This window comes from Balaenoptera acutorostrata, chromosome 2, assembly GCF_949987535.1.
Source record: "Balaenoptera acutorostrata chromosome 2, mBalAcu1.1, whole genome shotgun sequence".
In the NCBI taxonomy this organism is placed as follows: domain Eukaryota; kingdom Metazoa; phylum Chordata; class Mammalia; order Artiodactyla; family Balaenopteridae; genus Balaenoptera; species Balaenoptera acutorostrata.
The window spans coordinates 123,225,643-123,238,770 of NC_080065.1; the positions used below are offsets into that span (position 1 = coordinate 123,225,643).

Here is a 13,128-nt window from a genome sequence, read left to right on the forward strand (position 1 = left end):
AATGGCACAGTCATCTTGAAAAACAGTTCAGCAATTTCTGAAAAAGTTAAACTTATAGTTACCATTCAGCCCAACAATCCTACTCCCAAGAGAATTTAAAGTATTTACCCAAGAGAAATTAAAATACATGTCCACACAAAAATCTGTAAGTGAATGTTCAAAGCAGCTTTATTTGTAATAACCAAAAACTGAACACCCAAATGTCCATCAACCAGTAAATGGATAAACAAATTACAGTACATCCACACAATGGAATATTCCTTAGCAATATAAAGGAATTAACTCTTAATACATGCAACAACGTGGATGAATCTCAAAAACATGATGCTAAGAGAAATAAGGCAAGCTCAAAAGGCTACATATGGCATAATTACAGTATATTTATGACATTCTAGAAGAGAGAAGACTGTAAGGACAGAAATCAGATCAGTAGCTGTCAGGAGCTGGGGGTGGAAGAAGGCGCTTGACTACAAAGCAGCACAAGTGAACTTTTTGGAGTGATTAAAATATTCTATATTTTGATGAGGATGGTGGATATATGACTGCGCGCATTTGTCAAAATTCATCAAACTTCATCCCTTTTTAAAAGGAGCAAATTTTACTGGGAATAAATTATTGTACCTCAATAAATAGGAATTTAAAAAAATATGGGATGTTGATAATGAGGAAAGCTACGCATGTGCGGGGGCAGAAGGTATATGGGGAATCTCTGTACCTTCCCCTCAATTTTTAAAAAAATATTTATTTATTTGGCTGCGCCGGGTCTTGGTTGCAGCCCGCGGGATCTTTGTTGCTGCATGCAGGATCTGCATTGTGGCACATGAGATCTTTAGTTGCAGCATGCAGGCTCTTAGTTGTGGCATGCGGGATCTAGTTCCCTGACCAGGGATTGAACCCAGGCCCCCTGCATTGGGAGCGTAGAGTCTTAACCACTGGACCACCAGGGAAGTCCCCCTTCAATTTTGCTATGAATCTAAAACTGCTCTAAAAATATAAAGTCTTAACTTAAAAAAAAAGAAGTAAATGTATTAGAAATGCATCTCAGTGAGATGAATGAGATATTACAGAGCTTTAATTAAAGAATATTTTGATGCGAAAGAAAAAGATGAAGGGAAGGAAGGATGGAAGGGAGGGAGGGAGGAAGGAAGGGAAAATAGGGGGAGGGAAGGGAAAAGACAGAAAAGAGAAAAGAAAAGGAAGAGAAAGAAAAGAATCTTTTTTTATCTGCCACCAAAACCTGAAAACCTGTCCCTGAAGGCAGTTTGGTACGAGACTTTAGAGTGGAACAGACCTTGTTCAAACCCCAGCTCTGCAGTTACTAGCTGTGTCACTGGGCAAGTTACTTAACCTCTCTGATTAAACTCTGTAAAGTAGGGATATGACTAGCACTGACCTATTATTATCATGATTTAATGAGATAAGGCACAGTCCATAATCCTCAAAGTGACAGCTCCCCTCAGCACACCCCACTCCTCAAACCCACAGTGGGGATCTTGTTAATTCAAGTGCCCACACAATGGTGACAGGAGTAGAGTCTGAGAAGCAGCGTGGACAATATAACCTTAAATCATTTAAGGATTAAAGCTGAGGGAACAATGAGGCAAAGAGCAGCAACACCTTTTTTTAAATTCCTTCAACAGATTCAAAGGAAATCATGGTTCCAGTCGCCTGCAGAAGGCTATGTGCTCAGAAACCTAAACATTTTCATTTGGAAAATAAATGGTTCCTAAGGAGTAGAGGCGACAGGGGACAACTTTGGCCTCCTGAAACAAGGGGTGGATTCTTCTCAATTATAGACTCAATATCTGGGAAGGGACACAAGGTATGTTGCAGAGGTGGGGGGCGGGGGGAGGGTTGTCTCAAGCATGCTTAGTCCAGGCTCAGACACAAACTTGGCTTTGATTTTCAAAACTGTCTTTTCATGGGTGTATGCGGTAAAAGCCAGACGTGGAGCCTAGAAAAGGAGAGGCCACTGGGTAGGGTCACCACACAAAGAAAATGGGCCAGCTCTGCACCATTTCCTTAGCTCCAGAATACACTCCCCAGGAAAAGACGTCATTAACCTGATATTAGATAGGATGAGAACCTCAGTTTTCAAAGAGAAAAGTCACAGACAAGCAATAAGGCCAGCTGAAAACCCAGGATATAAAAAAAACGCTTGCACACAAAACAACAGTGCACCTTAGAATCAATATTCTCCAGACACAAAACTGGCAGAAATTTAGATCATAATGAAGGTGATATTCAAGTCCACGGGAGAGAGAGATTATTTAATAAGATAACTTTGAGGCAACAGCCTCATGATCTGCAATACAAATAAACCTGAATTCCTACCCTCACTCTTTACACCAAAACAAATTCTAAGTGCATCAAAGATTCAAACGTAAAACAGAAATCATAAAAGTACTTGAAGAAAACACAGAGTATTTTTTTTAAAATCTCAGAGCAGGGAAAACATTTCTAAGCAAAACCTAAGCTATAAAGCAGAAGATAGATTAATTTGACTACTTATTATTTTTCGGGATTCAAAATGTTACAAACAAGTTTAGAGACAAACTACAAACTAAGAAAAAAATATGTAAAACACATACAAGGACCTAAACTCTTTAAAAAGAGCATGTAAAAACCATTAATAAAAAAAATACAGTCTAACAGAAAAATGGGCAAAGGACATGAACAGGGAATTTCCACACCCCCCAAATATACAAATGCCAATAATCCTATGAAACCAAGATTAATCTTACTCACAATTAAAGAAATGCAAACCAAAACAAGATGCCATCTTTTAAAGGATATTTGACACATATATGTTTAGATATTTTAAAAAATGGAAATTATTGCAAGGCCCATCAATAGATGACAGTTACACAAATAATAGCACATAAATATAATAAATGCCATGCACCTATTACAATTTAAATGCTGTTTTTACCTATACTGATAACATTGAATGCAGTCTGTAGCATCTGGTTGAGTAGGAGAAAAAGATTTCAATCTGTGTAGCAAGAGTCCATTTATCTAAAAGTGTACAGTTTGACCTATTTGTGAATAAGTGCACAGATAGGTCTGGAAGAAAATTCATCCAAATGATAGCAGTGACTGTCCCTGGGTGGAGGGATTTCAGGTGATTTTTACTTTATTTCGAAATCGCAGTATCCTTTTAATAATCTACAATGAGCATACATTTCTATAATCAAAGAAAGCTAAGTTATTTTCACTTTGAAAAAGATGAAGAAGTTTTGATGCAACGTTCCAACGAAACAAAACGCATCAACATGCAATAAGGCAAATGGTCCCAAGGCTGAGACCCGTGCCCTGTGGCTGCCCCTCCTAGCTGGCACTGTGCAACAGGAGGCAGACAGGTAGGTAAAAATCAGGTTTACAAAGGTGGAGCACGTGCAGGATGGTAAGGGTTCAAGAACAGGTTTGGAGCGGGAGAAAGACTCAATTCAAAACCTGGTTCCAGGGGGCTTTTCTGGTGGCACAGTGGTTAAGAATCCACCTGCCAAGGTAGGGAACACGGGTTCGAGCCCTGGTCTGGGAAGATCCCACATGCCGCGGAGCAACTAACCCCATGCGCCACAACTACTGAGCCCGCGTGCCACAACTACTGAAGCCCGTGCATCTAAAGCCCGTGCTCTGCAACAAGAGAAGCCACCGCAATGAGAAGCCCACGCACCACAACGAAGAGTAGCCCACGCTCGCCGCAACTAGAGAAAGCCCGCGCGCAGCAATGAAGACCCAACGCAGCCAAAAATAAATAAATAAAATAAATAAATTTATTAAAACAAAACAAAAAAAACACCTGGTTCCACCACATTAGCTGTGTTGACTTTGGGCAAGTCACTTAATCTCTCTGACCCTCAGTTTCCTCCTTCCTGAACTAGGATAACTGCCTCTACTTTCTATGCGATATCTTCAGCTCACTGCTTGGCACACAGTAAGTACTCAATAAATGTCAGCTGCTTATATTATTATCTGGGACATTTGTAACCTTTGTTCACATTGCAACCACTATGTTCTCCATGATCTGGGGTCACAGAGCAGAGTGGAGAGAAGCAAACCTCGGAAAATCCAAATATCTGGTCTTGGACAACATGCTTCTCTAGCCCCGTGAAACCCTTCCTGGAAGCAGCAGGCGAGGAGTAAGGCAGCCAACCGCAAAGAGGAAGAGAAGGACAAGGCAAGGACCTAGGTAATCCCTGGGTGCTGCCTACTTGTAGTGGATGAGCCAACACGACTCATTCCTCTCCTCTACCCCTCCTCCTGGGTTGGCTGGGACCTCCCCCTAGACTTCACGTTAGGATCCTGGAAAGATGACTCGAATGCCAAGCTAGAAAGGCCTTTAGAGACCATCTAGTGCAGCATCCTTCATTCTACAGAGGAGGAACCTGAGGACCATGGAGGGGAGGGGACTTGCAGGGAACCAGAGCGCCAGTACCCAGCACAGACCCTCCATCATGGTGTCCCCTCCTACGCTCATCCTTCCCTCCCCCTGGCTGCCCCCTCACACGCTCTCATTTCCCCCATATCTTTCCCCACTTCCTTACCTGTAGGACTCCTTAAGGGCCCCTTTCTCCTCTGGCAGCCCTAATTGTCCTTTATGGCTCTGTGGTGAGGGGAGAAACCAGACTAGGACTGTTCTGACGCAAAGAATGGCCTAGAAAGAGGACTGCTGTGGCCATCACTACGTCAAGACCCACCCAGCTAGTCCTCTGCTTCCAAAGGAAACAGAGTCCAAACCATGGTGCAAAACAGGAAGGGAAGAAGAAAGAGACCTGAGTTATTCTCAAACCTCCCTAGTGACAGTGAAGGTTACCTTGAAACCCTTAGGAAAGGAAGACCCCGGAAGAGAGAGGTACCAGCAGATTCACGAGGAACCAGCAGACTCCATCTCCCAGGTGGTAAATACAACCGAGATGCAGGGCAGCCATGGGTGAGGAGAGACTTGGAGACAGGAGTACAAGGCCATTTTCCCAGATCACAGTTCCAACTCTTGGCAGTGACTGGGCTGAGGCTTACCTTGGGCAGGCTAACTGGAGTCCTGGGCTTGGTCCTTGGGTTTTTAATCAAGAGCCTCTGATCCAGAGGGAGCAGATGATATTTCATGGCCTCGATGAGGAAGTCCTTACAGGTGTTGTTATTCTTTATCAAAGCTTCTTCTTCAACTGTCTAGAGGTAATAACCCATAGGTGATCCTGCTGCAGAACTCGGCCCCATTTCCCAAGCCATCTCCCTGGGCTGAGTCATTCCTGTACTCTCACACTCATTCGTTCCCACACCACACCATCTCAGACCCTAAGACAAAGGTCCACAGAGTTACAGCTTAGTGCCCACCTCCTGCATCTCAAGAGCACAATGGAGTAAGTGATTAAGCTCTGGCATCAAGCAGACAGGGATACAAATCCCAGCTCTACCATTTAACTCCTCTGATCCTCAGTTTCCTCACCTGTAAGATGTAAGATGGGCATATTAAAGTCCCCCACAACCTCACAGGTTGTGTTTGTTTGCTTGTTTATAGGCTTAACGAGATTATGCAAAACAAAGACAACTGATTGTCCCTAAAGCTTCTTTCCACATGCCTTCTGGTTGGAACGTATTATAATGTTTAAGGCAAATGGCCAGATATTTGAGAGAAGGAGAGGGAGGGAAAGAGGAAAATGGTGGGATGCATCGGCCAACCTTTGGAGGCACTGGGTATAATAAGGTGATATTCAAGAAGAAGAATTCATATTCATTATCTTACAGTGCAAGCCTCAGGGAGAAGTGTCCAGTGAGGCACTCTCCAACAGAGCAGTGGTATCAGAGCAGAAAGAATGTCCTGCACAAAAGTCCCACCAACTGACCTCCACTTGGACCCCATCTAAGCTGGGGCTGTGGCTTCTTCATGCCTTATTCTAGAGCCAAGGACTTAAGCAGGTGCTCAGCAAGTGTAGGCCTAAATATTTCACAAGCAAAGCTAAGGGTGAACCACGCTGGTACCCTGACTCTCAAGTCTCCACCCTTGGGCACAGGTCAGATTGCTACGTGGCATATCTGTAAGGGGTAGTGTGATCTTCGGAGGCTACTTCATGTCTTCTTTGTTGGACTGTTTGGGAGCTGTTGGCAAGGTCAGCTCCATTCAGCAGCTAACAGTGATTGAATGTCTCCTGGTTGGGCAACTCAGTGGTGGACCCCAGGGAGAAAATGATGCACAAGACAAGGGTTCTGACCCAGAGGCCCTCAGGTCCAGTCAGAGAATGAGAAGGGCCGCCCCACCTCAATTATCTCAGCCCTCAAGCTGTCATGCACAGGCCTGGCTGAGCTGCTCCTGGGTCCCCCACCTGTAACTAGGAATGGGAATGTGGCCAGGGCCATCACCTGCTGAGCAGTGTTGGAGATGGCAGGAAAAGAAGAATCAGTGAGAGCGCCTCTGTTATCTCTGGACCTCCTTCCCCACAGACGATCCCCAGGGACACTCCGTTTTCTTGGAAGGTTTTTTTCCCTCTTACTGAGGGATTGAGGCAGGTAAGGACAAATCATAAACGTTTGGGGTCAGTTAAAAATTAAAAAGGGTGGGAGAGGATCTCTTTAAAAGCTTGGGAAGAAGGAAAAATGCATGAATAGCTACTTCTCCCAAAGAACTCATTCGGCTTGAATGAAAAGCTCCCTGAGAGAGTTAGTATTTCATGGGTACAGAGTTTCAATTTGGGATGATGAAAAAGTTTTAGAAATGGGTATGGTGATGGTTGTACAGCACAGTGAATGCAATTAATGCCACTGAACTGTACACTTAAAATGGTTACAATGATGAAGTTTATATTGTACATATTTTATCACAAGGACAAATTTTTAAATAAGATATGGCATGTTATATACTTTGGCACAATATTTGTAAATATTTAATAAAAGCCCAATAAATGTTAGCTATTAAAAGAAAACAGCAACAACAACAACAAAACAACTCCCCCAGAAGTCAGTGTTGGTACAGGTCTGCCCAGAGCTTTCCTTTCTCTCCTCCTCCTCCTCTACCATCAGCCATCCCCAGTGGTTAGACTAGTTTGACGTTTCAAGGTCAAATGAGTGTTAATGAAACATCTCCTTCCAGAGGTGTTCTGGAAAAAAAAAAAAAAAGTCCCACACAACAGTTCTCATGCACATTGTCTCTGACCTCCTTCTTCTCCAGATCTAAACCTGACCTTGCCCTAATAACCCAGGAACTATTTCCTAAAGTCTTCATTAAGTTTCCATTGTGGGCACCTGACGGAGGTTGTGCGTAGGGGTATCTAAAGCCCCTTTAGCTTTCTCCGGAACCCAAGTCCACAAGCCGCCCTTCCTCCTTGTGAAAGTGAGACTGTGCTGGAGGCCAGGTGTCCGCCTTCACCGGTGGTCAGGCCCCACTCAGGAGAGTGGGAGGTTTGGCTCTGACACGGGGAGCTCAGGTGGGTTCGGTACTTCTGCTGTGGGGGCCTCTCCTACACGAAGGATGTGCGGCCACCAGGTGGCAGTGGTGCCATCCAAAGTGTAAAACGCAGGGCACGTCTGAAGGCTCGAGAATATACGCCCCAGCCCCTGAGAAGAGGGCTAAGGTTCAGAGATTCAGAGAACATTCCACTGACTCCTGAGGCCTGTGATCAACAGCATCACAAGCTGAGGACTTTATAAGTGCTGGTAAGGATACTCTCTCCCGCTACTACCAACGGTAGCAGTGGTTGTGAAGACAACAGAGATATCACTGAACACAGGGTTGTAGGCTTTACGTGGCTCATCTCATTCTAACCCCAAACGACCCTATAAGGGCCGGGGCTATTTTCACCAGATGAGAAGACAGAGGCTTAGCAAGGTTGAGGATTCGCCCAGTGTCTTACGGTCAAGAAGTGACAGAGCTCAGCTGCTGGGCTGCTGAACCTCCTCTTATCCTGGCTTCACATCTGCCATTCCTCGCAGAGACTTCTTGAGGATGGCTGAGGGCTGGCCTACTGCCTTGGCACTTGTTATTTATCTATTTAAGTTTTATCCTCTGCCTGCTTGGAAAACATCTAATGCCATTGACACTACAAAGTTAAGTCATGTAATATACAAACAGAAGAGAAAGTATTAAAGGTGGCACCTGCTTAGGGAAGGTGGGTGCTCTAGAGCCAGACAGACTTGGATTTGAATCCTGACCCTGCCACCTGCTAGCTGGTGACTCCAGATAAATCCCAGCCTCCATAAGCCTCAAAGCCCACATTTGTGAAAAGGGGACTTTAACCTCTGCTCACAGGGTTGTTACAAGGATTGAATGAGAAAATACGTGGCGCCAAGTTTTAGAGGAAGCAGATGCAGTATGTATTCCAGGCACTTGTGAAGAGCGGGTTTCTACAGTCCTGAATTGGGCCCCAAGTTGCCTAACACGAAGGCAAAAAGGGAACATAGAAGCATGATGGAAATGACCCTTCTTGCTTCAGTCCTGTACAACAAAAGCAGCTAATAACTTCTGTTGAACACGTGTTATCCCCAGCTCCATGCTAACACCTGAACTGCATCCTTACAACTCCTCTGGTCCTCACAACAACCCTGCTGGGCTCTAGTATAATTTCCCTTCTGGAGAAAAAGAAACTGAGGCTTAAAGCTAAGAAATAGAAGAGGAGGAACTAAACCTAAGTGTCTCATTCTCAAACCTATGCTCTTAAACCTTACACTACCATGCCTCACACTGAACCCAGTGGGTTGGTGCCCTCACTCCACAGAAAAGACCCATGAAACTCGCCACTCCATACAACCGGGGTTGCCCACTGCTACTCCTAGGAGGCCTGGGTGAGCAGGGAAGCGCTTGGTTCTTCACACAGCACTCACCTGGACAAGGTAATCCCTTGGTAAGAGAGGGAGACGGACGTGTTCCATCAGCTTTGCCATGTGCTCCAAACGGGTTTCTTTCTCGTAATTGATCCATGAAATCACAGCTTCAAACACCTGTAAGGGAAATCAACATAGGTAACTTTTGCAAAGAGACAATAACTTTAAACAGCTTTCAAACAACTTCCGCGACCTGAAAAAAGAAAGAAAAGTTACAAGTCATCCACAAAGGTGTTTAAGCTAATTTAAACACCTTTAAATTTAATACTTAAAACAAAAACACAAAGTCTCTACTATCTGACGTCAGAGAGTGCTCTCTCTCTCTCTCTCTCTCTCTCTCTCTCTCTCTCTCTCACAGGTACGCTAAGAAAAACCTGCTACCCCAAACACAGAATCATCAAGGTTCATCGCAAAACAAAAATCAATTCCAGTAGTTACCTCAGGGTAGAAATACAGAGCAGTAACTCTGAACCAAATTTTACAAAGACTGTCTAAGAGGACCAGAAGCCCTCGGGGTAATGTCATCATGCCCATCACACATCCCCGTCTCTTCATTTATCTCCCATGTTCATTTAATGCAGAATAAAAACAATAAAGATATCCTCTGCAAAAGCTGGCTGTAATGGTGAATGTGACACTGAATGACAGAAAATGGCAAAAATTTCTCCTTGGGTCAAACCTCTCCTTTGAGAAGAGATTTCATTTCTATATAAATCAAAATGGGGCTTGGAACCAAAAAGGGGAATCTATGGTTTGGATGTCTGCCTTACTCAAGGTTAAGTTCAAATTCAAACTCTGCACCACCATATACACAGAGACACATAAACTTCAATGTTGGTAAGACAGCGGGGAAACCACCACTGTTAATGGAAACTTAACTAACACGGCTTAAGAAGGGAAGGAAGAATTTGGCAATATCAATCAAAAATTCAAATGTGCATATCTTTGACCTAGAAATATCACTTCTAGAGCTCCAATCAACAAAAACATTCACAAAAGTGGTGCAAGAATATGTGTTCCAAGATGTTTGCAGCAGCGTTTTTGTAACAGGATAAAAAAGGAAACAATCCAAAATCCACTAGTGGAGAAATTATTAAACTAGTATCGATACCATGGGATATTTTCAGCTGTTAAAAAACAATAATAACAATAACAACTAGTAATAAGACAAAACACTTTCTTGTGCCAGAAAGCAAGAAAGTGCTCAAAGATTAAGGGGGACACAACGAACACAGAGCGAGCTAGATGGCGCTTTTCCATTGCCGTCGTTTGGGACAATTTAAACATCAAAAAGAATGATGAAGAAATCAGTTCTGCACTGACTGGGAAGGGGCCAAAGGAAACTTCTTCTGGTAATGGATATGTTCTTTATCTTGATAGGGCGGGAGCTATGTAAGCATATGCATTTGTCAAAATGAATTTAATTTTACACTTAATATCTATACATTTCACTGTGTGTAAATCATACCTCAATTTAAAATATTTTTAGTTAAAAGAAAAGGATAGTAATGAATCATAACCCAAAGAATCCATGAGTCTATAAGTACACTTTAAAAAGTGTGGGAAGGGCTGCTCTTCCCAGAGAAAGGCCTTCTAATAAGGTAAAAGGGATGACAGAATTAGAAAAACATTGTTTTGCAACCACCAATGTAATAACTGATTCAGCAAAGATCGCCCATAGATGCTGAAATCATTGGGTGAAAAGTTGTTGGGAAAAAAGATATTCACGGTTCTCAAAGTGCCACCTGACAGATTATTTATTCATTACATGGGGAGAGTGAGGGAGCTTCAAACGGGTATATCTGACAGATACCACCTTTAACAAGTGGTCAAAGTCAGCACCACTAATAAATAGGACAAATTTATATTATTGTGTTAGCCAAAAAGTGCCTTTGGTTTTTAAGTAAAAATAAAAGACACATTTTTCATTTTCACCAACAACTTTATTGAACAACATATTCTCCGTTTTGTTCCACTACCTTCTGACATTTTTCAGGCAACTTCATAATTGCATCTTCCCAAAACTTTGTACCTTTTTGAGCAAAGAACTGTTCCAGGTGCCTTTTACAGTCTTCCAGGAAATTGAACTTTTTTCCATTAAGAGAATTTTGTAAAGACCTAAATAAATGGAATTCCGAAGGTGCAATGTCTGGTGAATACGGCTGATGAATCAGAACTTGCCAGCCAAGCTGTAACAGTTTTTGCCTGGTCATCAAAGAAACATGCGGTCTTGCGTTATCCTGATGGAAGATTATGCATGTTCTGGTGACTAATTCTGGAGGCTTTTCGTTGAATGCTGTTTTCAGTTGGTCTAACTGGGAGCAGTGCTTGTGGGAATTAATTGTTTGGTTTTCCGGAAGGAGCTCATAATAGAGGACTCCCTTCCAATCCCACCACATACACAACATCACCTTCTTTGGATGAAGACCGGCCTTTGGTGTGGTTCATTTCGCTTGCCCCATGATCTCTTCCGTTCCACATTATTGTACAGTATCCGCTTTTCATCTCCCATCACAATTTGCTTTAAAAACAGAACGTTTTCATTACATTGAAGTGGAGAATCACATGCAGAAATGTGGTCAAGAAGGTTTTTTTCGCTTAACTTATGTGGAACCCAAACATCAAAGCGATGAACACAACCAAGCTCGTGCAAATGATTTTCAACACTTGATTTGGGTATTTGAATAAGTCAGCTCTCTCCCACAAAATACAACGTTGATTGTTCTCAATTAATGTCTCGATTTGATCGCTATCAACTTCAACTGGTCTACCCAACCGTGGAGCATCGTCCAGCAAGAAATCTCCAGCACAAAACTTCACAAACCACTTTTGACATGTTCGATCAGTCATAGCACCTTCTTCATACACTGCACAAACCTTTTTTTGTGTTTCAGTTGGTTTTTACCTTTCTTGAAATAAGAAAGCATAATATGCTGAAAATGTTGCTTTTTTCCTTCCATCTTCAATATTAAAATGGTTACACAAAAATTCACCAATTTTGATGTCTTTTTTTTTTTAAATGCATGCAAATATGACAGCTGTCACAATATAATCTAACAAAGTTGTTTCAAATGAAGTTAAAGACAACTAAGTGGGACTTCCCTGGTGGTCCATTGGTAAAGAATCTGCCTTCCAATGCAGAGAATGTGGGTTCGATCCCTGGTCAGGGAACTAAGATTCCACATGCCACAGCGCAACTAAGCCTGCGTGCCACAGCTACTGAGCTTGCACGCCTCAACTGGAGAGCCTGTGTGCCACAAACTACAGAGCCCACATGCTCTGGAGCCCGAATGCCACAACTACAGAGCCCACGCACCTTGGAGCCCACGCGCCACAACTAGAGAGAGAAAAAAACCCACATGCCACAACTAGAGAGAAGCCCACGCACTGCAGCAAAGAGCCCACATGCTGCAATGAAAGATCCCGCATGCCTCAACAAAGATGCCATGTGCCGCAACCAAGACCCGATGCAGCCAAAAATAAATTTTTAAAATAAATAAATAGTAAGTCTTAAAAAAAGGAAAACAAAAAACTAAGTGCTACTAGAGCCATCTTATGGAAAAAACCAAACAAACCTTTTGGCCAATCCAATACATTCCTGAATGTGATTTAATGAGAGGGAAACAGCATCTCCTAGGTAGTATTCTTTCTAAAATGTTTAACCTGAATCTTATAGTGAGGAAGCAATCAGACAACTCCATGTGTGGGACACTCTACAACACAGATGTCCTGGATTCTTCAAAACTGTTAGCATTATGAAAAACACTTAAAAAAAAAAAAAGGCAGGGAGATAGTTCTAGATTAAGGGGATTTAGAGACATGAGAACTAAACGGGAGGCATGATCCTTGTTTGAATCATGGATTAAAAAGAAACAACCATGAAAGACTTTTTCTGAGACTGTTAGGAAATTTGAATGCTGACTAGATATTAGAAAATATTATTGTATCAGTGTTACATTTCTTTGGTATGATAATGGTTTATGGCTAGAAAAGGGAATTTCCTTGTTCTTAGGAGGTGCAAGCTAAAATACTTAGGGGTAAAGTGTCATGATGTCTGCAATTTACTGTCAAATGGTTCAACAAAATAAAAGATTAAATAGAGAGAGAAAGAGAAAGCAAGTGAAGCACAACGTTAACAAGTGGTGAATCTAGCTAAAGAGTATATGAATGTTCATTCTTTCCAGCTTTAGTATAGGTTTGGAATTTTTCAAAATAAAAAGTGGAAAGGAGAAGAAAAGAACACAACCAAACTGGTGTAAATGATTTTCAGTGCTTGATTTGGATATTTTGAGTATGTCAGCTATCTCCCACGTG

General features: G+C 42.5%; 1 protein-coding gene across 2 annotated transcripts in view; it reads right to left on the bottom strand.

Annotated features, from left to right (window-relative positions):
- The window catches only part of KLHL3 (kelch like family member 3), a 112,986-nt gene that overhangs the window by 26,921 nt on the left and 72,937 nt on the right, over positions 1 to 13,128 (bottom strand). For both annotated transcript variants that reach the window (XM_007172193.2, XM_057540268.1), the window contains exons 7-8: positions 8,815 to 8,931; positions 5,023 to 5,172 (exon numbers count right to left, since the gene is read on the bottom strand). In XM_007172193.2, the coding sequence (XP_007172255.1) occupies positions 5,023 to 5,172; positions 8,815 to 8,931 (267 nt within the window). The remainder of the gene's footprint in view (positions 1 to 5,022; positions 5,173 to 8,814; positions 8,932 to 13,128) is intronic.